Source organism: Arabidopsis lyrata (genome assembly GCF_000004255.2).
Source record: "Arabidopsis lyrata subsp. lyrata unplaced genomic scaffold ARALYscaffold_4, whole genome shotgun sequence".
Classification (NCBI taxonomy): Eukaryota; Viridiplantae; Streptophyta; class Magnoliopsida; order Brassicales; family Brassicaceae; genus Arabidopsis; species Arabidopsis lyrata.
Window position 1 is genome coordinate 20,959,072 of NW_003302552.1, and position 25,580 is coordinate 20,984,651.

Here is a 25,580-nt window from a genome sequence, read left to right on the forward strand (position 1 = left end):
TACCTAATTCTGAAGACCTGATACTCATTCTTTTTTTCAAATTTCTAGGCTAAAAAATGCCTAAATCAGCAATATTCCCCTTAAGTGGACCATGCTCACATCTAGATATGGCACGTTAAAATTTTTGTTTAAGAGCTAGACGTTTGACATAGTAATTAACTAATTACACAACAATTAATGTTGATTGGCAAAAAAAAAAGAAAAAAATTATACAACAATGTTTTAATATTGTATAGGTTATGCTTTGTTAATATAAGCCGGATTACTTTTAGTAAGTGTGTCATTTCTTTTTCCGGACTTTTGTGTGTCTTGTTAAAATATCATTCGAACTTTAATTTAAAATATAAATGGTATGTGATCTGGTTTAGCCATGAATGTAATAGCTATACGTTGTTTTGCATTGTTAATAGTCTTACTTTCTACTACAAGGTTAATTAAAGATAGAAGTTCTTTTATGTGAGCTCAAAGTTCTTTTATGTGAGCTCAAAGTTCCAAAATAGAAAATCAATTAGAAGACGACGAATCCTAGTTATGCACTTATGCTTATAAGCCGGCCATTCGGGGTGGTGGTAATAAGAGTAAGTAATAACGTAGTACGTACGGACGAAATGAAAAGACCACGCGCGTGGAGATAAGGAAGGAGAAGAAGGATACATACAGTGAGACACTACTTGCATGGGAACAAGGGAGAGAGAGGAGGACATGTGCGGGTCACATGAATATCTCCATCTTCAAAGCCCCATTCCCATGTGCCTCCTCCTCTCTATACATTATGTACAGACTGTAATATATTACTATTATTATTAGATGGATGAGATCAAATAGATACTCTAAGAGATAGTGAACTTGTTCGTACAATTGAGGAGGATCTAATCCTACTAAGATCCACATGATATCTATCGGGCATGGTGGCCACGTGTCAGCCCTTTTTTGGGTCCCCCCACCTCATTGTGACTCCTAAATCTGTCCTTCATTTTTTGTTTTGATTTTTTTTTGTCAACTCCTTAGCTTTCTTTTATTATTCAAAAAAAAACTCTAAATCTCCCATTTTTTTTTTTTGATAAGAAAAATCTCCCATATTTCTTACCATGAAAAACAATAATCTCATTATATCTATAATTTTAGAGAAACTGCCAATAACAAGAAGAAAGAAAGCCAAGGAAGTTTAATGTTATATGTTTCTAGAGATCTATATACACATAAAACCGTTATAATAAATGTTACTTAATGTTGTGTTCCATAATTTTAATGAGTAATACACCCTCCGATGCATTCTTTTGACAACTAAGATGCTAAGATGTTTTAAAAACTAGATAAAGAACAACATCTAATTATTAAAGAGTAATACTGATAACATCTAATCAAAAGAAACAGAAACAGAAGGATTATACTTTTACGTCTAGGGTTTTAATAGTACGAAGGATTGTTTAGATGTTGTTTTAAAAGAAGAAGAAGCTGTAAGAGAAAAATAAAAATGATGTTTCCAAGGAGGGGACGAAGAAGGGTTTGGTTTCTCGGGATTGAGATTTACAAAAATCGGGTGCCTTTCGCATTTCACCATCTACCAAACTGACACTCACCCCAATTCTAGTATCTATTTATTTATGTATTTGCATTTACATTAAATATGTTACAAAAATAACACACTGAAAATTTAATTTTAGCTTTTAGCCAGCTTTCACATTCGTCGTCTTAGAATATTCAATTCCATGTCCTTTTGTATCTTGTTCGTTGTTTCTCTTTTTCTTTTCTTCAAAAATAACTTTATTTAATGATGAAAAACTTTTATATCTAGGAGGAGATTGAGATGATTCCCTTTCACTACCATTTTTTGTTGCTACAAAAATAATAGAGAAGAGTTTGGTTAAGACAAGACAAGATATGTTTTTTAGAGTTGAGAAAGGAGAAGAAATGATTAAGTGGTAATGGTTTGCTTAGCTAAAAAAAAATACAAATCAAGGGAAGTTAATTTAGTTATCTTCTCTTTTTCTATAAGGCTGGAGATATGGGCCAAACAGGTGGACCTACCATGATGGGTGATCTCTGGGACAATGCTTACAGTGGTTTTTGGGTCCACCTCAAACCTTATTTGTCTCCTTTCTTGGCCTCATTTAGTTGCATTTTTTTTTTTTTTGGTTCAAGTACATGTACTTTTCATTTATCTCTATTTTGCTGTAAAACATTTTACATTAGAAAATTTTATAATCAGAAAGACGAGGAAGAATCCCAAATTCTTACAATTTTTTTTTTACTAAAGTATAAATGAATAAATATTCTTTAATTTTTAATTTTTTTTTTTTTTTAATATTCTATTTTGAGATACTATTTATTGAACAGCAATCTCTCATTGTGCTCATTTATTAATATGTTACTAAGCCGACCAAAAAAAAAACTGTGATACGGTAATCCTCTGGAGTAGAGGAAATAATATGTTTAAGAAGAAAATAAGCGAACTCAACTGTTTACACAAAAATATATACACAAAATGTTTGGTTTAAAGATATGATCAAGTGACAATGCACCTATCTGTTTCTACTGACATTTGGAAGAACAAAGTGGTGCCCTGTGATATGGGTTCCCACCACAACATGCGTTCGGATGTGCCATGAAACCATCATCACCATGCGCATCCACACTGTTCCATCTTCTGTAGCCAGCGGTTCTATTAAACTTGAAAAACTCAGAACCTTTCTTGTCCCAATTTATATGCCAGAATTTAACATCCATTTATTTATCTGTCGGAAATAGAAAAAAACAAATGATGGATCAACATTAATTTTTTTTTAAAACATTTTTTGCTCATATGGTTTTGTATCATAGACAATTTTCTTTTTTGACATGAAGTTGAAACATACGATGTTCCGTGTGATCAAAGCCCCGCTTAGGTGGAGACTAGTACATCTTTGACATACCGTACCGAACAGCTCCAACTTTCCGGTGAGCAGAACCACCAGGAGCAGCTGCTGCAGCTGCCGCTGCAACTCCTATTCCGGCGGTTGCTTGTAAAAGATTTGTATCGATTATGATCCGGTCGCTGATGTTTTCGGCTTTGTTCATTCCCGTTCTAGCCATGATAAACGGGTTGTTGTCTATGTTGATGGCTACATCTGGTGCGTATCTATTATACTGAGATATTTGTCTTGTCTGCTTCTCAGGCTCCATAGTTGTTCTTCTCTCTTGCTGCTTTCCCATGGCGACTGTTGCAGCTGACTGTTGTGCAAAGGGGAGATTAGTGCTCCGGATGAATGATCTCGGGTCGTATGCATCTCTGCTGATTCTGCCATTGTCGAAAGGCGCGACCGGGCCCATGAATGTGCTTGGTTTGGCGGCTGCGTGTAGATAGATGTTTAATGGTTTATAGAGTTCGGATTGGAAACATTGCTGCTGGATTCAGGGTGAGTGATAAAAAGTACCTGAGAGGTTTCTTTGTTGTGCTTGTAAGGTTGCATGATTAAAAGGAATGTTTTGAGTAGTTTCAGGGTTCAATGTGTTTGTGTTATTCATAAGCTTTGGTTGTCCTCCTCGCGCTACTGCGGTTGAGTGTATGACTGTTGATCTGAAAGCATATAAACACAGAGTCAGAAGGACAGATTCTTTCTTTCCTACACGATACCAGCTAAAGAACTAAAAATAATGAAGTTGACATGATTCTAGTAGAAATTGGAGTTCAACACAAGAAAGAGATAGTCACGGTTTCATGATTCCATCTTTTTTATCCTTGTCATGTCAATGTATATATTCACATACAACAAGTATAACAATTGCATAACGGGTCAAAAACAGAGGAGATCACCGAAACCAGATCAAGTGACAACAGACATTACACAAAGAAAAAAACGAGGATTTACCTTGGAAGAGAGGCATGTTTCCTTTCTAGAGGCGCCACAGGGCCGGTTTTACCACTGTTTTCTTCAAGATGCGCAAATTGTCTTCTAAATTGATCAACAGCACTGCATAGTATACATCAATGTCAGGGACTGGGTGTGATGCATGCTAGCTCAAGTATGTAATCAACAAAAATTACGACCTTGGGTAAAGAAAACTGGCTTTATCAGCCCCGTTCATGTAGTCTTTAAGGAGCTGAGGATGGTACTCAAGTATCTCCCTAGAAATTAGCTCTCGTATATCCTCTTTAGTGACTTTTCTTCTCTCGAACTCAAACTCCATCTTCGTGATGGGTTGACATGAAGGCTCCCTTTCGACTTTTGCCAATCCCTTAAAATATGGATCAGCAAGTGCCTGATTCAAGTATTATAATAAGAGCAGTTTAGTGAGTCACTCCAATAGATAACGCATATGCATGATACTCTCTTATTAGAGAGAAAAAAAATCAGGCAGCTGAGAATTCAAGATTTGAGATAATTAGTCAATATAGAAGTTGAGAAGCACCTCTTCAGCAGTTGGCCGGTCTTTTGGATCAAAAGCAAGAAGCCTCTCCAACAACTTCAGAGACAAAGGGTCTGCATTGGGGAATTTCTGAGAAAACGGAATGGGTGGCTTTTTCCTCATGCTTGTTAAGTACCTCCTAGCCTTCTCATTCCTCACCTGTATAATATCATAAAAGCAGGGTATTCATCATTTGACCTTTGCATAAGAGTTGTAAAAACTCAATGCACTTTGTTTACAAGAAGATCAATACCCGTGAGATGGTGTCCAGGGAAGGTGTCCCTAGCAGATCAGTCATAAGATCCAGCTGGTGAACCACATTCTTTCCAGGGAAAAGTGGTTTTCCCATCAATACCTCCGCAAAAATGCAGCCTATACTCCAGATGTCAATTGCGGGTGTATACTACAAAGCCAAATCCATCAAAAGTTATATCGCTGTAACACCAATTAAAAGATGTTATATAGAGAACAAATGAAACACCTTAGAGTAAAAAGATCCACAAAGCTCTGGAGCTCTATACCATCTGGTAGCAACATAGTCCTGTAAATTCAACAAAAAATAAGGTAGAAGAGTATCAGGTCGTATTTAGACCAACTTCAGTTTAAGAGAGGGAAAAGACTCTTAGAGAGCCATCTTGTGCAACGTACTGTCCAGAAGATGGTTGTGGGCGTATCATTGAATGCAACTCTTGCCAATCCAAAATCACAAATCTTAAGTTTACAGTTTGCATTTGCCAATATGTTCTTTGGTTTCAGGTCTCGGTGGTAGACATTAGCTGCAACAACCAAGGTACATAAGATATTATAACACAAAAGACCAAACTCTCCAGCTGAGTGAAAGTTCAATACAGGACCAAATTTCAAAAGGCAAACATTTAGCCAGACATTAGGAAACCGCATGAATCCAATCCAGTGCATCAATGTATGAAATAGTACTGTCGAAAGTAAAGTCCTAGAAAGAAAAATCTGACATACACTAGAGTTTGCAAGTTCAAAAATTTTTAACTAGAGAGAGAGCGATATATACACAGAGAGATTTAAAGATGAAAAACTATTGTTAAAGAGAGACCAAAAGAAATGGACTACCTGTGTGAATGTACTTCAGTGCACGCAGTAACTGATAGAGGAAAAACTGGTAATGCTCTCTAGTCAAATCATCATTGGCTTTAATAACTTGATGAAGATCCGATTCCATGAGCTCAAATACAACATAAATATCTTTGAATTCTCTACGCGAAGGAGGAAGCATAATGTGCTTAATTTCAACTATATCCGGGTGCCTTAAGAGTCTAAGAAGTTTTATCTCACGTAGAATCCTCGCAGCATCAGATATATGCTCAAAAATATCATGTATCTTCTTTATCGCCACTTTCTCACCCGTAAGAGTATCTATTGCTGAGCAAACAACTCCATAACTGCCTTTTCCAATAACTTCTTGAATTTTAAATCTATTGGCATCGCCATAGTCAGAGAAGAACTCCATCTCCAGATTATTCTGTTACAAATAGAGACAAACACTATTCATCAAAATCGTTGTTAATAGATATTAGAACGCATAACACATCAATTGCCACAATACTTGAGAAACCACTGATGATGCAATGAATTAATGTTTTCTGAAGAAGAAAAAAAAAAAATCTCTCGACAACACATCTTTGTCTTGAATGATGACATTATGCGTTGTTTGTTTGATGACACTTGTAACGTTCATTGATCATAAACAGAAATCAGAATTGTCCAAAAAACGGCAAAAAGATTAAAGACAACAACAACAACAACAAGAAAAAAAACAAGATTAACCGAACACACACATAAATATCTTACACAGATAGTATTGGATCGAATAATTGGAAGAAAAAAAAAGGAAGAGTTTTTTTTTTTTTTGTTTCACCTTCTTACGATTATCTTGCTGCATCGTGACTTAATTGGAAACACAGACAAAAACCCGGAATTAAAACCCTAGAATTCGATCTGAATTGAGAAGGAAATTGGGAAGAAATCAGATCAGCCGCATTGGCCCCAAAGACCACTGCTCCAAATGGCGAAGCTAGAATCAGACCTGGTTCTGCTCCGGCAATCGATCACCGACAGAGACAGAATCGCAGGCGAATTTCTCATTCACCTCTATAATTCACCCACCGAAATCGAAACAACAAACAGCAGATTAAGATAAATCGAGGAATTGCTGAAAGCTGAGTGCGAACAGCATTGCTTTTAACGCACGTTTTCGTCGGCACGAGATCTGATCACCGACACACAAGGGATAGAGAGAGAGAGAGAAGAAGGAAGAAGAAGAGTGAAAATGAAAGGAGAGAGATAAGGAAGGAATCTAGACGGAGATTTATATACAGAGAGAGAGGTTAAAGCGTCGCGTTTGGTGAGCTACTTTTCTCACTGTATCAAACCATTAGTAAAAAAAAGGAAAAAAAAAATATAGCACTAATTTATTTTATCAAGTGTTTATAAATAAATTAGCAACATTATTGATCGGATCATTATTAGTGTATGATCTATTTTTGATCTTTATTGCTATTCATTCATGTCTTCTTTATCCAATTCTTTTATTTTGTGACGTACTTATCTCATAGAAATAATGTTAATGTAATGTTATTATTTTTATCCTTACAAGGTTTTTTTTGTTAAAACTTTGTTTTATTCACTTTCTAAACATTAAAAACTTAATGCATTTCTGTAAATCATTTGCTCTATTGAATTTACTGCTTAGTTATATTTTCAATCTATATTTCATCATCTTCATTATTGAAATTTTTAGCTTATTTGTTTATTAAGTTTCTACTTAGAGTTTCTGTCTTTCTGGGTTATCTGTCAAGTTTGGGATTAAATACTATGATTCATTTTGTTTTTTTTCACAAATATTTTATATCAAATAGCCTTCAATATAATTAAAGATAACTATGTTTTCTTTTAAATTGCGGTTAATATTAATCTAGCTTTTGGTATTAATATTAAATCTAGATTTTGATTGTTGGCATGACTGTAATATAATACGAATATTAGGGGCAGATTGATTAAGAAGAAAAACAAATTCTCACTTAATTAGCCCAATGGGCCATGGCCATTTTTAATATACGCAGGGGTTTTGGTATCCGAATATTAAAGCCACGTCACCTCTGACGCGTGAGAGACTTGTCAAATGTGATAAACCAGCTAATCATTAGCTTGGCTTCTTGTGGTTAAAAATCCAAAGTCAAACCAGATCATCTTTTGATTAGCTAATAACTAAACATTACTTGACGATTGAGCGAATCTTATATTTAATCTCACGTGATTAAACAAAAAAAAGAACAATCAGACGTTGTTACGTAAGCACAATCATATATAAGAAAAATACATAGAGAGGTCCGGTATACTTGTTATCTCTTTTCTTTTTCGTTAAAGGTTTTCTTTGAATAAATATAAAAGTTTTACAAAAGGAGCCTAGATAAACCACACAACTATATATATTACATTAAACCAATATATATAAGTTAGAGGGGAAAGCTACCACATGTGCTAAAATGAGAAAGATAAGAGAGGGGAATGGTGGAGAAGGCCACCAATCACCATGACACCATGATTCATGAACGGCACAATCATATAGAGAGGAGAAACAAGAACAAGTTGGAAGCCAAGAAGGGAGTTGGAACTAAGTCCTTACCCAAGTTGTATACTTGTTTACGAAGATGATAATTATTCCAACCGTACGTTGTTTGTTTTTGCATTAGGTGCATCTTAAGAAGAAAACATATCTTTGTTTCTTTCACTTTTTAGTATTTTTCAATCTTTTGGGTCTAATCTTTTCTCCTTTTTTTGTCTCTACATTTTTCCCAAGGTTTTTTTTTATATATTTTTAAATGATTATTAAACAATTTTTGTAGTCTTGAAAATATGAGGAAATCTAATTTACGTTATTTAGTGATCAAGTTTACGTCTTTCATTTTAATTGACACATTTAGTTTAGACTAAATTTGGGTGTTTAGTTTGATCCCTAAATTTTTTAGTTGAGAGATCACTTATGTAATGTATTAATAAGATCAACTATGTTTTAAACTTCTTCTTTTTTTTGCCATGATGTTAATTTTTTTGAAATGACACTTAAATAAGGAAGCAGAAGTGATAGTAAAGTTTAGTCAAAATTAAGGGAAAAAAAAAAACGGTTCCCATAGAATTTAAAAGAATTTAAATTCCACTAAGTGACCGGAATATAATTGGAGAGAGAGAGAAAAGTATGTTTCTGTTTTCGAATATTCCAAATGTTTCTATTTATAGCCTTTGTATAAATATGATAAGGTGGAATATCACAGTCCTCGAAAAACATTCCTTATTTTTTCCTTAAACTAAAGTGATCCTCCAAATTTTGGTTAGAGATTTAACTGAGCTGCGGTACAAGAGAGACTTGTTGTCAAATGTGCTAAACCAGATCATTAGCTAGTCTTCTTCTTTTGCGTCCTCTGTGGTTAAAAATCCAAAGTCAAACCAGCTCAGACGAGTATTATAATTATTTAACTAAATATAAAAAGGTGCTCTTTTGATTAGCTAATAACTAAACACTACTTGACGCGATTCAACAAAGAACATCATTCAGACGTACGTCATTACGTATGCACAAATCATACAAAATTTAGTTGAAAAACGATGAAAAGTACAAATTTTATATACGTTTATAGTATTATTTAGGTAGATGATAATTCCAACCGTTGCTTTTACTCTTTTTCAATAGACATACATGTTTTGTCTTCTTCTTTTTGTTGTTTTATGTATTTGGCAAAATGATATTCGCATTAATTAGGTGCATGTTAAGAAGAAACCACATCTTTGCTTCTTTCACTTTTTAGTCTTTTTCAATCTAGGGGACCTAATCTTTTCTCCTTTTTTTTTTTGCGATCTCTACATTTTTTCCCAAGATTTTTTGTATTTTTTTTTTTTATATAAAAGAGTATACAAACCAACACTGTAACATATATTTGATAAAGGCTTAGAGGAATTTTTTTTTTTTTTTTTTTTTTTGTTCTTGGATCCAATCAATGTAAGACTTTGTTTGCTTGATACTATCATCATATTCTTTTTCAATAGACATACATGTTTTGTCTTCTTCTTTTTGTTGTTTTATGTATTTGGCAAAATGATATTCGCATTAATCTAGTGGACCTAATCTTTTCTCCTTTTTTTTTTTTTTTTGCGATCTCTACATTTTTTCCCAAGATTTTTTGTAGTTTTTTTTTATATAAAAGAGTATACAAACCAACACTGTAACATATATTTGATAAAGGCTTAGAGGATTTTTTTTTTTGTTTTTTTAATTCTTAGAGGACTTACAATTATCTTTAGTTTCTACTGTGAATGAAATTATAAGTTGAGTTGGACAAATTGAGCTTTATGCAGTGAATTTTAATTCTTCATTTTTCTTACATACTTAGTTTATGTTGTAGATCAAAAAGTATTTAGCATGTAAAAAAGTATTTAGCATGTTTAACTCATACCATGGAAGTATAATGAAAACTAAGAAGATAAAACGTTAGTTTTCATAGTAGATTACGTTTCTTTTGTAAATAGACAATATGAAATATTTATCCTATGATTTTTTTTTAATAATTGTTTCTACAAAACCCATGCCCAGAACTATGTTAACATTGGCCTAAAAGGAGTGTAACCACCTAATTGTAGGGAATCCTAGATTCAAAACTGGAAAAGATAGAGAAATTAATCGTGCACTCGTGCTACGACAAATTCTCACTTAATTAGCACAGCAGACCCAATGGGGCCTTGCCATTTTACAACACGGCAGTGATGTTGGTGTCCGAAGGTCTTCTTCTCTCTGCGAATATCTATCGCCATGTTACATCTGACACGAGTTATACTTTCAAAAGACTTGTTGTCAAATGTGATAAACCGAGCTAATCCAAATTCAAACCAGCTCTAATGAGGTGATTAATTTTTAACTAAATTCATTTATTTATGGTTATAATAATAAAAGTGATCCTTTTCATCTTATAATTTATCTTACGTGATTAATCTTCTATAAGGCGACCAATCAGATCCGTTATTACGTAAGCACACCTGTAGCTATTTATAGTAAATGCCACGTGTACATTACTTACGAATAAGATATTGAGATATTCCAACCTGTCTTTTTACTTGATGATACTCCAACATAGCTTTTCAAAAAAAAAACTATTTTATTTTTTTGAATAAAGGGTTTAGCTTTTCAAATTTTCGCCTTTTGCATTGTTTAATCTATGTCTTTATTTATTTCTCAATAGGAATTGACAATTCTAGTTTAGGTTATAGAGTGTAGAATAAATTTGGGTGTTTCCTTAGTTTCTCTAGAAATTTTGATTCATATCGCTGATCAAATAAGATGATAAACTTTGTCACAAAAGGAAAATTTTGTTTGTAACATTAATTTGGTTGTAGGTTCACAAAAATGTAACAAAACCAATTATATTAGTAGAGAAGAAACGGAAGATATATAACAATATTCCATTTAAAAAAAGATATTTTCAAAATAAAAAAACAAAGTGAAAAAAGAAATAGTGTGATAAAGAGAGGTTCAAAACACAGAGAACTAAAGAGTAAAGTTTATAAAGGGTATCCAAAACCATGATTTATTCCAATAGAGAACAACAGTTATATATTTTTGTAAAAGGAATATATTGAAGCATATCATGAAGCTAGAAATCAAGAAGTACAGATAGATCGATATGAAATCTGCTCTTTTATAGTTTATACTCTCAATATTAGATAGGCTTCTCCAAGCTTTTCACCGATATACGTTTGAAAAAAAAAAACATCATTGGATTTTGATGAATCGATGATGATGTGTTTTAATAAATACTATAAGACGTACGTATATATATATATATATATCATTGTTATCAATGTGATATTTGTATATTGCTCGCATAGTTTCTAGGATTTGAGGATACAGCTGCAGATGCGTGTTCTAGAAAAATAAAATAGTTGAAAATAGCACTTCATTAGATTCCTGTGTTTTCTAAATACTAATTGATATGATTTTATTGAAATCTAATTTATATCCCATCAGAAAAATATCTACGGAAAACATTTCCCAAGATTTCTTAAATATGATATTTGATAGCGATGATGTCCACACGTAAAAATGTTTAATAGATCAAACGTAACTTATACCATGGGATCGAGTGATGGACAACAATTAGTCATTAGATGGAGTTGAATTGATTAACTAAAAAGTGGAATGTTTGATCTATTAACCTTTAAAAGCTCCATTAATGGCCAGAAAATAATTAGTCATGAAGAGAGAGTATGTTTCTATTTTCGAATACTCCAAAACTTATTAAGATAATGTATTCTTTTTTTTGACGTCTGATAATGTATGTTTCTATTTTTAGTTTGTGTATATTTACGATAAATTGGAATGTCATTGTTCTCGAAAACCATCTCTTCTTTATTTTTTCCTTTAAGTGACCCCGCACTGTTTCATGTCTTATCTACGCATGGTTTCTTATTTCGTCAACTCAGGAAAAAAACATGAAACTCATAACAGGGAATTATAACTAAAACCAAGAAGATGATTTGTTGATTTTCACAGTAGATTTAATTCTTTTCATTCCTTTTGTAAATAGACGTTACATAGTTTTCCTAGCTAAGAACAAAATATCAATCATCTCTACTTGAACCTATTGAACCCACCCACGAGGCCACGACTATTTTGCCCTAAAAGGATTGTAATCATTTAGTTGAAAATAAGGAATCTTTACGCCCTAATAAGGAACCTTTCTTTCAGCCGTCACCTCTCTCTCACAATATCATGTCTTCTTCCAGTGATGAACAAGTCATTGTCTCTGGTTCTACCGCCCTTATCAACGTCAATATGACGAACGTTCCAAAGCTCACTGCTTCCACCTTCTTGATGTGGAGCCGCCAGGTCCACTCTCTCTTCGATGGATACGATCTCGCTGGCTATCTCGATGGATCCACTGCTGCACCAACACCCACTCTCACCACCAACGGTGCTCCCTCCCCCAACCCGGCGTACAAACTGTGGAAACGTCAAGACAAGTTGATCTATAGCTCGCTCCTTGGTGCCATTTCCATGTCTGTCCAGCCGCTCCTGTCAAAGGCGGTCACAACTCATGATGTCTGGAGCACTCTCTCCGACACCTACGCTAACCCGAGTCGCACTCACATCCAACAAATACGCCAACAAGTGAAACTTTGGACCAAAGGCTCCAAATCCATTGAGGAGTATGTCCAAGGATTCACTATTCGATTCGATCAGCTTGCTTTGCTTGGTAAACCCATCGAACATGAAGATCAAATTGAATACATCCTCAACGGCCTCCCTGAAGATTACAAGCAAGTCTCTGCTCAGATTGAAGGCCGTGACTCGCCGCCGTCCATCACTGAGGTGTATGAAAAGCTCATCAATCAGGAGCTGAAGTTACAGGCTCTTGTCAACACGGCCTCTACTCTCCCGATCTCTGCGAACTACACCAACAACACCAACAACCGCAATCGCTCATCCAACAAACCAAATCAGCAGCGTCACAACTCAACAAACTGGTCCAACCAGTCCAACACAGGTCTTCGCCTCTTCCTACTTCTTGAGCTCATCACCTTGGCACATTCCGTCACCACTCACACTCAGGTTCTCTTTCACGATTGATTAAATAAATTAAGGCTAATTTAGGGTTTAAGTTTTCAAAAATTATTATTTAATATCAGGGAAAAAAACATATTACTAGATGGAATTATAATAAAACCCAAGACATTAACAATCCTCTCTCTGCTAAAACCTCAATCAGTTACCAAACCGAATTTCACAAAATTAAACCAAAATTCCTTTAAGATCGTTACCCAAATCGAACCATAACTAAATTGAGTTTTTTTTATTAACAGATTTTATATATAGCCAAATAACAGAACCAAAATTATTATATCCATACATATACTGATATACATCTCCTTTTTTCTTCTTCTGAATCTTCGAGTGAACAAAAATTAAGAAATTGACAAAAGACACATTAATATATCCATAAAAGACACATTAATACAGTAATATTAAGAAATTGATACACATTACTGAACTCGTGAAAAACACATTTTTAAAAAAGACCATTTCAATGTGTTATAAACATATATTTAACTATTAAGCTAAATTGTTTTTACCGTCATTGCTGCAATGACCCAAGAAATGAAAATAGCTACGTGAAATATTTTACTATTTTTATTTTACACGGAAATCACGGTATGGTCTACACCATAAACAACACATTGATATATCCATACATGTGTATATATATATATATATATATAAATCGTTTTTCTTTTTTGTTTCATCTTCGTGTGAGATAATTTTACTAATATGTTTTGTATGTTTGAAATCTATTTTAACAGGCTTCCGATGGAGATATGGTCATATGCATCTCCAAAGAGAACCAACCAGCTTTCGACCACCCTCTTTTAATGTATCACAAGATACAGGTTTGTTTCTTTACTTTTTAAATTTTATTTATCGATTATTTATGATTTATGTTGATAATCATTTTATCTTTAATTTTATTGTTAATGATACATTTAAAAATAAAACTAATACTCATTTAAAAAAACACAGGAAGCACCAACAGAGATTCCTAGAGTGATTGGAACTAATAAGAAAAGTGAATGGCCAACATCAGAGGCACACGTCAGTACCGCCAAGTGTCCCCAAGATAAAGTGCCGATACAAAACATGACCGCTTTGTCTCATCGAGCAAAACCCGAAAGAGGCAACAACAATACTAGTGTTATCCCCAAACATGAGGTACATAAACTGCTAAGCTTATATTTATTACTGTATATAATACGTACGGTTTAAATATTGTGTCAATTAACAAAATATTAATATTTTAGTCGACAGATTTCTTCATATGTTCATTAAAATATTTTTATAGTTAACTTACTTTCCGCGATCTTATTTCATTCAAAAGCAAAATTCAAAATGGGAACATATCAAATGAAACGTTTTTAAACAATTGTCTCTGGGCCTAAGGCCTAGGTACTTCTTTCAATTTAATTGGGCTGGGCCTGAAATTATTTATATTGATTTTTAGAATTTATTTGGAGATAAATCTATTTATTATTATTATTATCCACTTACGATTTGGTAAACATGTAAAGTAAGTGATTGATTTGTTGACAAACAAAAAGAAGAAGAGAAGTTAGACGTTGATTTTACCTCTTTTTGTTTTTTTTTGTCTGAATTTTGATAAATTTATTTTTCTGTTTAAAATATTGTACTGTTTGCAACATAATAATTTTTTTTTTTATATTTTATAAATAGGAGATAGTTGCAATTTTTAAGTTATGCCGAATTTATTAATTCATTCTATACAAAAAGTGAAATAAATTTTTTCCTTTTGCTTTTTAAAATTTAAAAGGATCGATATTCCTATTTCTTAGTCAGATTGATTAAAAAATTGTTTAATGCCCAAACATCATTGTAAACATAAAAGTGTTTCATGTTACCAAAAAAAAAAAACAAACATAAAAGTGTTTTAGAAGCTAAACCTTATTAACTACAGTAAATTTGGATTTTAAATGATAGCATGCAGTTGCACTAGCTCGTGGCATACCAAAAGTATATGGAACCAAAGCTGTCATCAACATATGGGAACCGGTCGTTGAAGATAAAAAAATAGAGATGAGCATTTCTCAAATTTGGATAACTTCCGGAGACTTTGATACAAATGATCTCAACTCAATAGAAGTTGGATGGCAGGTGCGTCTATAAACTTAGAAATAATTTATTATTATGTATTTTTATTTCTTATTTTAATTTAATTTAAATCTTATTATTCAATTATTTAGGTAGACCCAATTGTATACAAGGACAACAAGCCAAGACTATTCGTTTATTGGACGGTACATTTTATTTTTATATTTTTATACTTTGTTTTACATTTTCAAACATAAATTGCTAAGCCAATAATTTATTAGTTTATACGTTAAATATGAGAATTGCTATAATTAAAATTAGATCAACAAAACAAGACTATTAACACAAATAAGATATACATCACACCAAAAAAAAAAACACAAATATTTAAATTGACTATACATAGATATTTAAATTGACTAGGTTTTCTAGTTGACGGTAGAATCGACTATACATTTATATCACTAGTCTTCGTTTTTTCTTTTCTTTTGTATAACAGGAATAATACAGACTATAGTTCGTAAAAACCTCTCATATCTCTATGTATCATTTCAGTTTATTTTCCAACTATGTTTGAATTAGAAAAATAAGATTCAAAATCAACCCTAGAATTCAAAATTTATTTTAGATAATTAGAATCTAGAATTCAAAATAATTTTAGTCAGTATGTAGGGTAATTTTTTTAAAAAAAACATAATTAAATATTATTGGTTAATTTTTAAGGATTTTGTTTCTCTCAAAACATCTTTTTGTAGATAATATGATATCATATGTACACACATTTTTTCTTATAAGAAAAATGCAGTACGTACTTAGTTGAAATATTTTAGCCAAAAATATCAATAGTTAAAACTAATTATTAAAACAATTTTTTTTTTGAAATAAAAGACATATAACAAGTTCTTTATATAGACTAAATATAGGAAATAGAGGAATTTATTGATTTATGTAAATCCTCTTTTATTATAAAAAATGAAATAATATATCCAATATGTTTTTGTACTTCTTTTAAAATAATCTACAATAACAGATTTTGGATTAATTTTTTGCATTCTAAGAGGAATAATATTGATATTTTCCAGAGTGACGCATACCGTACAACCGGAGGCTATAACCTTCGGAAACCTGGTTTTATACAAACCAGCAGCGAGATTGTCCTAGGAGGCTCGATTTCTCCTGTATCAAGCTTCGGGGGTAGCCAGTTTGAGATCACTATTCTCGTCTGGAAGGTTTGGTTTCTCTTTACTATTTTATTTTAATTAATATATGTGTATATTATATTATCAGTCTTGAAAATAAATAAAATTCTAGGATAGCAAAAGTGGAAACTGGTGGCTGAGTTTAGGGCCGGACAATGTATTGGTAGGATACTGGCCTAGGGAAATTTTTAGCAGTTTAGCTGATCATGGCACGAAACTCGATTGGGGCGGTGAAATCATTGATTCTCACAGCTTCGGGCGTCACACAAAGACTCAAATGGGCTCCGGACGCTTCCCTGAAGAAGGTTTCGGAAACGCGAGCTATGTCCGAAACCTGGAGATGGTAGACGACACCAATACTTTACAGCCGATCGAGGTGAAAAGATATTATTCAGATGGCCCCTACTATAGCACTAAGAAGTTGCATACAGATGAGTGGGGAACTCATTTCTTTTTTGGGGGACCAGGATTGAGTTTGTATTTTATTTATTTCAGTTTTAGTTTTTTCATTATCATTTAGTTTCCTTTCTTATTTTTATTTGGTTGTTTTTAAACCTGTGTAAAAAAAAACTCTGTTTGTAATAATTTTTGTACTCAAAATCTTATATAGCAATTTGGAAGGTTGATTATAAAGATCCGTATAATTTTAGGAAGTTATCTCAATAGAAATAAAAAATGATGAGAGGCTGATGGAGTTGCTGTATCAATGGAAATCTGAAACAAAAGCTATTGTTGTTTGATCCTCTCATCCCAAAACTCTTCTTTATAGACTCTTAAAATTGTCTTATAGTTTTAAGAGTTTAGACAGTTCCTGTACCAAATTCGATTATTTCTCACCTGCAAATAAAGAAATCACTGGCTCAAAAGTTGGGTCTAGCTTGTTAATTCTTAATTACTTATTATGACCAGCAAAACCAAGAGTGGAGATGGTTATGATAACGGTAAAATTAGCAACAACTGGAGATGAGGCTCGAAAGAGTAAATTGATTAAAAATCATAAGACTAAACGATCATGTCTAAGCTCAAAAACTCACAAAATGTAGCACACAAGTTCTTGAATTTTAAAGTAGAACAGAACAAAGACTTTTAACTGAACTATCGAAATCCATTTCAAGAGCTTGAAGCTTTGTATGAGTTGTTTAAGACCTTGGCTTTTCCTTCTTTTCCTTGAAGAGGGCCAGGAGCCTAACTCCTCAATGGGATGATTGGATACAAAAGTCATTGCATGCGACTTACGTTTTCCTCAACAATCATGATAAGCTGAACTCTAGCACACTTACGGATAGAAGAGTTAGGATGCTTAGCCTCAATACCGCTGCATAATCAAACACAAGAGTCTCATCACCGTCAAATGTCTATATACCAATGTCAGAAGAACCCAAAAAGAAAACAAAGCTCTGCAGAGAAGTAGAAACAGCAACAATCTCTGAAAGTTATTCATCTCTACAAGGATTGGAATATAATGCTTTGACTCATTTAGTCTGTCGTCTCTCAAGGTCTATTATATGCATACGAATCTCATCTGGTACATGGGTTATCACTTAGCTACTCTACTCTACAAAGTTTGAGAAGACTGGTCCACTAAATAGTGACTTATTTCTTCATGGTTTATATGAAAGCAAGAGTTCATTATTCAACGGATTACTCACCATCACAAAGCTTACTAATTTAAACACGTTCGAATGCAAGAGTTTTTCAAGAAATTGACCAAACCAATTACTTTCTAACAGATGATACCTTTTGTGTCTTTAGTATCAACTAAAGTTTTTTCAAGAAAATACCTAATCAAGATCTATCATATCATCAACGTTTTTGATGCAAAGGCTTACCAATGTTCTCTGTTGAGTCCTATGGCTATTTCCTGCATCATTGTATCTAAGAGTTAACTATGAATCCATCAAACATAGTAACCACTACCACCCAAGAACAAATCCAAGTCATTTCACAATTGCTTCCTTCAAATCCTATAAAAAGAGAATATGAAACCAGGGAAGTGACAAGGCTTATACAAGGATATTGAATCTGAAGAACTAGTGGACACGCCTTATTATAAACAGATTGGAGAAAGATCCATCACCATATGATTTGATAAAGCACCAAAATTCGATCAAAATCCCGAGACGTCTAAACAACTAGTTTCGAAATAGAGCGAGAGCGAGATCGAGAGAGGGACGGGAATTGCAACATATACCTGAAACAATCCGGCGAGAGGAAGAAGAAGGTGAATGGGAGGAACCCTAAAAATCTCTGTTTTTTTTTTTTTTTTTTTTAGGAGGAGTAATGAATGTCAGCTACTTCCGAAAATTCTTCAAGTTTTAAAAAGGGTATTTTAGTCATTTTTTTATTTTTGACTATACACATTCAAAATTAAAATAAAACTCGATAACTTGGTTTACCTTGACGGAAAAAAAAAAAAAAATGGTTTACCTCAAAATCAAGTTGGAGAAAAGTTACTACCTCAAAATTAAATTGGTTTACCTATTACTTGTTGGTTTCTCCTCGGCATGTAAATAAGTGGATCACCAAAATTTTAGTTACATTACTGTAAATTCTGTGTTCATTTAACATGATTTGAACAACATGAGATTTTCATTTTTTAATTATTAAACTCTTCCAAAAAATCATAACCCAATACCAAAAATTCTATGTTTTATTTCATTATTAAGAAATTAAAAAACAACAATTTTAAAAGTTGCCTTTTAGAATCATATATTAGCTAGAAACGCATAACTCAAGCTCAATTCACCAATTACTGATGGAAATAATCGATTATTATTTTCTGATACAACAACAACGTGCAGGATTCCCAACACAATGACCACCATCCGGGTAAATATCGCTCAGACAGTCACTGAAGCATGCAAAATTATCCCGTCTATTATCACATATAAACGTGCAAGGACCATATTTTTCTGGCTCGATCACTGCACATATATACAACTCCACATTAAAATTATAAATCTGTAGATACATATCCAAATAACAGTTTTATATTTTTCAAAGGTTGTTAATAACATACACATATACATATATACACACATACATGCATTATATTTTTGAGAAAAATATTCTGAATTATTGATTTGAGAGTGATCAAAGATAGTTGAAAAAAAAATAAACAACTTCTCAAAGAAACAACATACCTGACTCGGCCACAACATTGCAATAAGAAAACGAAATTGTCAACATTATTACAAGAAAAACAGTTACAGAGGTTTTTGTGATACCCATAGGTTCTATATATGATTTTTTAGGTTTTCGTGAAGAGTTTTATCATAGGACTTTTCGTGAAGAGTTATATTTATAGGACTATTTTTCTTGGAAATTTTCTATTTTTTCTCCTCTGTTTTTATTTTACATTTACTAGATCTTTCATATATAAATTTGTTAGTTTTGGTAAAGGGAGATTTTCATTTCTTTTTATCGTCTTTTTAAATAGAAAGAATCTTTTTTTTTTGTCAAACTATAGAAAAAATCTTAAATTTAAAAGTCTATAATTGAATATAACAAATTTAATGCAAACGATCACTAGGAAATATTTCTTTTCTAAGATAGTAAGAATCTTTTTTTTTTATGTCAAACTATAGAAAGAATCTTAAAACTACTATAATTGAATATAACAAATTTAATGCAAACGATAACGTGGGAAAAAAGAAATAAATCACATACCAATCACTTTGACAAGACCATTAATGAAACAATCATTGTGGAGTTTGCCTAAAATTGGTTATATATCATAAAACTATTAGAGCATGATTATTGGTAGTATCTTATAAATAAATCTTAGGAATATTTAAGTAATATATTTGTAAAAGTGATAGTTAAGATATAGTATTTTTGGGTTAAGATTTTTGTGTGATTAATGGTAGGTTCTTAACATGTGGTTTTTAGAAAAAAAAATATTAATACAAAAATAAAATTTATAATTATAGAAAATTTAATAATTGTTGCAAATTAAAAAAATTAAAACATACATGAGATACAATTTATAACATAAATAACACACAAATATTTTAAACTTAATTTCAATTGTAGATGCATACCTCGATCACGAATTCGAGTTCTAGTGGCCATCGTATCGAAGAAATTTGAAGGCATATCTGTAGAATATGTGAAATCCACCCGTGAGATAGTAGCATCAGACATTTGCAGCCATAAAACCATCTATAGCAAACCCCAAAGCAGCATATTTACACGAACCAGATAAATTGAAACATCCAAGTCATCAAATCCAACAAGATGTGGACGATAGACACCAATTTTGACACGAACCTAGATAACTGAAAGCACCAAATTATCAAATTCAAATATGGAACTCAAATGATGACTCCGAAGAATGAATCAATTAGTTACCTTGATGATTTCGGTGTCACAGAGGTCTTGAGGAAGACCAAGGAAAGAGATTGGATAGCCATGAATGAAGCAAAGCATGACACCTATCCACTTCTTAACTCCCACAAAAAGTCTTAGCTAAGATACAAATCTTAGATTAATTTTGTTGGTTTGATTATATTTAATCAACTTTAATACTAAGATATCTCTAAGATGTTGCTGTTAATCATGCTCTTAGAGTGTGCAACTAGACCATTGACACTTCTCAGATATGGGCTCATATTTTGCTAATATAATGTGGCCTAAATCATTTGCATTATGCACGGGCCGGGCCTGCATATTTATAGATATATGACTTTTACCAAATAAAATGATTGATTGTCAATAACAACAAATTTTTTAAAAATAATGTAACAAGTCAAAGTTATATATTTCTAACTTGCATCATAAGTGTATTTATGACTTTTAAGTCCCTCCTAGAATTTGTTCTTAAAAGTTGATCATAATTCATAATAATGTAAGACATGAATATGTGACAGCTAAAGTTGAGTATCAGACTATGTTTGTTAAAGACATGTTTCTCATCAAATATTGCATCCTTGTTGTTGACTTTGTCCACAACTATCACATACTCCATCAGTGGCGCGGATCCAGGAATATAATTTGTATGGGGCACATACAAACTATATGTATAACTAATAGTATTAAATTTCTATAATAAAAAATTATCAAATCATATACTCTTATGTCATACCTTTAATAATTTTAAAACTGAAAATCCTAAAAGACACCAAATTTTTTGAAAGTACTATATCTATTGGTTTCCAAATATATTAAATTACATATATTAGATATTGAAAATATATAGTTTTAATTATTAATCATATTATGCACAGTTACGATTAAAAATAAAAAGATAATATATATATATATTATATATGTATCATTTAAATTTGCATATATAAAAATATCACAGAAATTTAAACTCTAAATATTAAATAAACTACAAAGAGATATAATATTCTTTACTAATTTACTAGTTTTACTAAAAAGTATTTAATTTAAATCTAGGTATTAACTGGTTACAATAGAGAAACATGTTTTAAAATTTGTTAAAAGTTAAACCGGTGGAATAAGAGAAAATTAAAATAGAACAAAAAAGAGCATAGTTTTATTTAAGAAGAAAAAAAACAAGGAAAATGCAATCAATTAAACATAAGGAAAAAATAAAAATGTATGAGGACAGTTAAACCGTGGCAATAAATGAAAAATTTCAAAAATAAAAATAAAAGAAAAATTCAGAGAAAGGAATCGAACACATCATCTCAGATATTGCATGGGCCACTTATTGCCAAATGAGCTAAGGTAAATAAATGGGTTATGAACAAACATATAACTATTAAAATCAGCCTGGGGCACGTGCCCCACCTGCTGGCACTGTAGATCCGCCCCTGTACTCCATTATTGTCTCCAACACAACACTCTAAAAGTTTCTTATACTAGACTCTAAAAATTTGATTTGTTATGAATAAAATTCGTGTAAGAAACATATGACCATATTAGGACATATAGATAAATTCGTGTAAAAATATTAACATAGTACATGTCAACATATTTTACATTTTTTTAGAGTTTTAAACAAATTATCAATGTCATCATCGCTGGTTTAGGTTCGTGTTAACGGTTGGGCCGAAAAAAAAACGAATTTCAAAAATTATAGACTCTAATTAAGTAGGATTACTTATTCTAATTGTAATTACTTCATAAGTAAAATAATTAATAGACTTTTGTCTCTCTCTCTCTCTCTCAGTTTTTTTTTTTTATTTGGGGTAAGCGTTGATCGTTGTGTAATTTCCCGGCAACGGAAGAGAGGAGGAGGAAGAGTGTAAGCAATAAATTCCTCTTCTTCTACTTAAAAACGACATCAAAAGGAGGACCATATACACACACTGGGATCTGTGATTTTGAAAGATAAATTAAAGTTTGAAATAAAGTATCTGATCTCAAAGTTTTGGTTTCCCATCACAAAATGCAAGTTGGTACGATTCGGTTTGCAATTTTTCTGCAAACACAACATGGCTAAGGAGATAAGGAGATGTAAAAAATATAGGCCTTGAATGGTTACTAGTTTTTAGGGTATCTATAAGACATGAACCCAGAAGAACTATTAATTAGTTTTCTCTCTTGAGTACTATTTGATGTCTACTATATATAACATAAAGACAATATCACCTTTGTTTATCAATTAACTGTTTTATCTCTTTTCTTCTTTGGTTCTTCTTTCATTTTTTCTAAGACCACAAATATCACGATGACAGTGAAAATAAAATCAGAATTTTTTTTAAGAAAAAATCAAACTTAGACGTAGAAGCAAACCGTTGAATTGTGTGGTTCAACTATTACGTGGTTTTGATTTGGCGAAGAACAAATTAAGTGTTTTACGATATAGTGATTATGAAGATTAAGGTTGGTGGTGAGTTTGTTTTCGGCCGAATGGAAGTAAATTTTCAGCGGTATAAATGGTTGTAAGTGATGGTGGTTCCAATTTCATAGAAATTTAATTTTAAAGAACTGGGTTTGATGTGGATGGGACAAACAAAATAGGTGAGTTGTGTGTGGTTCAATTGTGATGGTAAATTCGAAGAGGTAGTAATTACGACGGTGATGTGTATGATTCAGTGAAGACGGAGACTAATTTGAGTGGTTTTCAATTGAGTGACGGCCTAGATTCATCCCGAAAGAGATAATGGACGGCCAAGATTCATTCCGAAAAATGGTGAAGCTTGTGGGTTCTTCCGACTTTTTTTTGGTGAAGAGATGTATAAAAGAAATATTTGTTGCTTTCCAGCTCAATTCGACATGCTATTCCTCGGCTTGATGTAAGTGTCGCTTCTTCTCCGTCTACTTTGTCGGTGAGCAGATGTAACAAACCAGCTATTTTTATTGTTATCATCTTAACCTCGTTATCAATTATGTATTAGTGAATATTATGTATATGTTACACGGTAATATTAGTATTATCCATATATCAACTATCTTACCATGCTCATACAAAAGTTATTCGGATATTTAAGACATTAGCACGGTATCATTCTATATAACTTGTTATAAATGTTATCATGTTAATCATGTAAGAGAAAGACTATTTTTTATATTGAATTGATATATACATAAATGAAAAATAATGATTCATGATTTTAAATCGATAAATATGTATTTAACACATAAAATGTAAATTTATCGCGATAACAAGTTATTTAGCATATTAAAAAATAGTAGATATCATGCTAACAAAATAATTAACTAACTAAAACTGTAACTGATTTGTCACCGGAAATTTGACTGGAGCTATTGTCGGAATCCATCTGAAATGTTATCTCGTCGATATCGATTTTATTATCCTGTTAAACAATTTATTACATGCGGAAGGGTATTTTCGTCCAATTTATACAAATTGATGAGAGATGACTAATTATACAAAAAACACGTATATATTCTTAATTTTTCAGTTATCTGGATATTTAGATTAAATTGACCCTAGTTTTTAAATGGTTTTTGGTTTCTGTTTATGAGAAAATCTATTTTTTCACTATTCTAGATTTTAAAAAATTATTAGATTCTCTAAAATTTAGGAAAACTAGTTTTTGACTGGTTTCTCCAAGTTTCAAAGAGAAACTAAAAACCATGAATTTGAGGTTTTGGTGGAAAACTTACTTTTCAACGTGATTATGTTTTATTTTTGATTTTTAATTAATTTTTATATTTATTGGAAAAAACCAAAATTTTAAAAACCTAAATCCAAAAACCAAAATCTAAAAACCAAAAACCACTTAAAAACTAGTAAACATACAGGGCCATAATCTATTTATAGTTTTTTTAGCATAACTATTTTTTTGTATTGGGTTTTGATTTTATTAAGCTAGTATGATTTTGTATAATTATTGTAATATCAAGTAACAGTTTTACTGTTTTAGTATTTTATCATAAGTAAAAATATGTAGAAAAATAATCTCTTGAAAAAACTATTTATTTGTTCGAAAATATATAACTGTTGATAAAGACAAAAAAATAATAATAGGAGAGTGGCTGTATGTAATATAGAAGAAACATAAGGGTAGAAAATAAAAAGAAATGGTAGGGTCGCAAAAGGGGTAATTGGTGATTAAGTTAGGGTTCGACAATTAATTACACTGGTAGAATACTCGCACATGGAGATTTTTACTACTTTATAGCTAAGCTGCATGGAATCGAAAGCGGAAACGCAGAAGCGGAAGCGTGGAAGCGGATTTTTCTAAAAAAATAAGAAGCGGATACGCGTTGAAAGTGTATATATATATATATATATATATGTAAAATTCAGTAATATAGTTCTAAATAATTCAAAATATCATATTTTAAATTATTAAGATTTAAATATAAATTCAAAATATGTTTACACTATAAAGTTTATAGCTGATCATGCAACGTAAAACGTTTGGACTATAAAATCGTTTGGACTATAAAATCGTGGACTCTCACAGCTTCGGGCAACACACAAAAACTCTCCTCGTCGCTTCTCCGGAAAATGTTTCGGAAGTACCTGTCATTTCAAAAACCATTCTTATTTTGTCGTTAAAGTAAACAGTGAACACTAGCCATGTCTCACATGGTTTCTTATTTAATAAACGCAGGAAAAACGCATTGTCGGAAATTATAATGAAAAAGCAAGAAATTAACAAATCTTTGTAATAAAATCTCTACCCACAACTATTTTGCCATAAAGAGGTCGAAACTATCAACATTAAAGTCTCTATGACAGCAACAATGCCAACAACAGAGGCTTTGCCTTGTTGAAAACAAGTCATGGGCCAAACGAAACCCAAGAGAAGACTGAAAAAGCCGAATTTTTAAAGCGTTGTGTTAATTCAGCGCTAATGAACAATTTTGTTTATTTGTTCATTTCAAATTATTTTTTTTTCATTTTAAGTGTTGTTTTTAACTTTTTA

The 25,580-nt window shown here is 32.0% G+C and overlaps 3 protein-coding genes and 1 long non-coding RNA gene across 6 annotated transcripts; 1 reads left to right on the plus strand and 3 right to left on the minus strand.

The window, feature by feature from the left end:
* Positions 1-2,438: 2,438 nt before the first annotated feature.
* LOC9317943 (mitogen-activated protein kinase 20) lies at positions 2,439-6,703 on the minus strand. 2 transcript variants are annotated; one of them, XM_021028402.1, is made up of 11 exons: positions 6,278-6,703; positions 5,473-5,881; positions 5,035-5,162; positions 4,868-4,927; positions 4,640-4,789; positions 4,390-4,545; positions 4,028-4,239; positions 3,849-3,950; positions 3,414-3,556; positions 2,856-3,329; positions 2,439-2,735 (listed from the first exon to the last, which is right to left on the minus strand). In XM_021028402.1, exons 1-10 carry the CDS (start codon positions 6,299-6,301, stop codon positions 2,893-2,895), a joined length of 1,821 nt encoding a protein of 606 aa, XP_020884061.1. In that variant the 5' UTR covers positions 6,302-6,703; the 3' UTR covers positions 2,439-2,735; positions 2,856-2,892. The 2 variants fall into 2 exon arrangements, with proteins under 2 accessions (XP_020884061.1, XP_020884060.1); XM_021028401.1 differs by lacking the exon at positions 2,439-2,735 and having other exon boundaries at positions 2,748-3,329; positions 6,278-6,699.
* Positions 6,704-13,779: 7,076 nt separating this feature from the next.
* LOC9317944 lies at positions 13,780-16,889 on the plus strand. The gene is made up of 7 exons (XM_021029108.1): positions 13,780-13,851; positions 13,982-14,170; positions 14,954-15,127; positions 15,217-15,270; positions 16,147-16,293; positions 16,376-16,761; positions 16,874-16,889. Exons 1-7 carry the CDS (start codon positions 13,780-13,782, stop codon positions 16,887-16,889), a joined length of 1,038 nt encoding a protein of 345 aa, XP_020884767.1.
* Positions 16,890-17,227: 338 nt separating this feature from the next.
* On the minus strand, positions 17,228-18,542 carry LOC9316076. Of its 2 annotated transcripts, XR_002332962.1 has the most exons (3): positions 18,455-18,499; positions 18,093-18,227; positions 17,228-17,578 (listed from the first exon to the last, which is right to left on the minus strand). It is a non-coding gene; the product is annotated as an uncharacterized LOC9316076 (long non-coding RNA). The 2 variants fall into 2 exon arrangements; XR_002332961.1 differs by having other exon boundaries at positions 18,093-18,542.
* Positions 18,543-18,959: 417 nt separating this feature from the next.
* LOC9317945 (defensin-like protein 54) lies at positions 18,960-19,556 on the minus strand. Its single transcript, XM_002881833.2, has 2 exons — positions 19,407-19,556; positions 18,960-19,187 (listed from the first exon to the last, which is right to left on the minus strand). Exons 1-2 carry the CDS (start codon positions 19,492-19,494, stop codon positions 19,036-19,038), a joined length of 240 nt encoding a protein of 79 aa, XP_002881879.1. The 5' UTR covers positions 19,495-19,556; the 3' UTR covers positions 18,960-19,035.
* Positions 19,557-25,580: the final 6,024 nt, after the last annotated feature.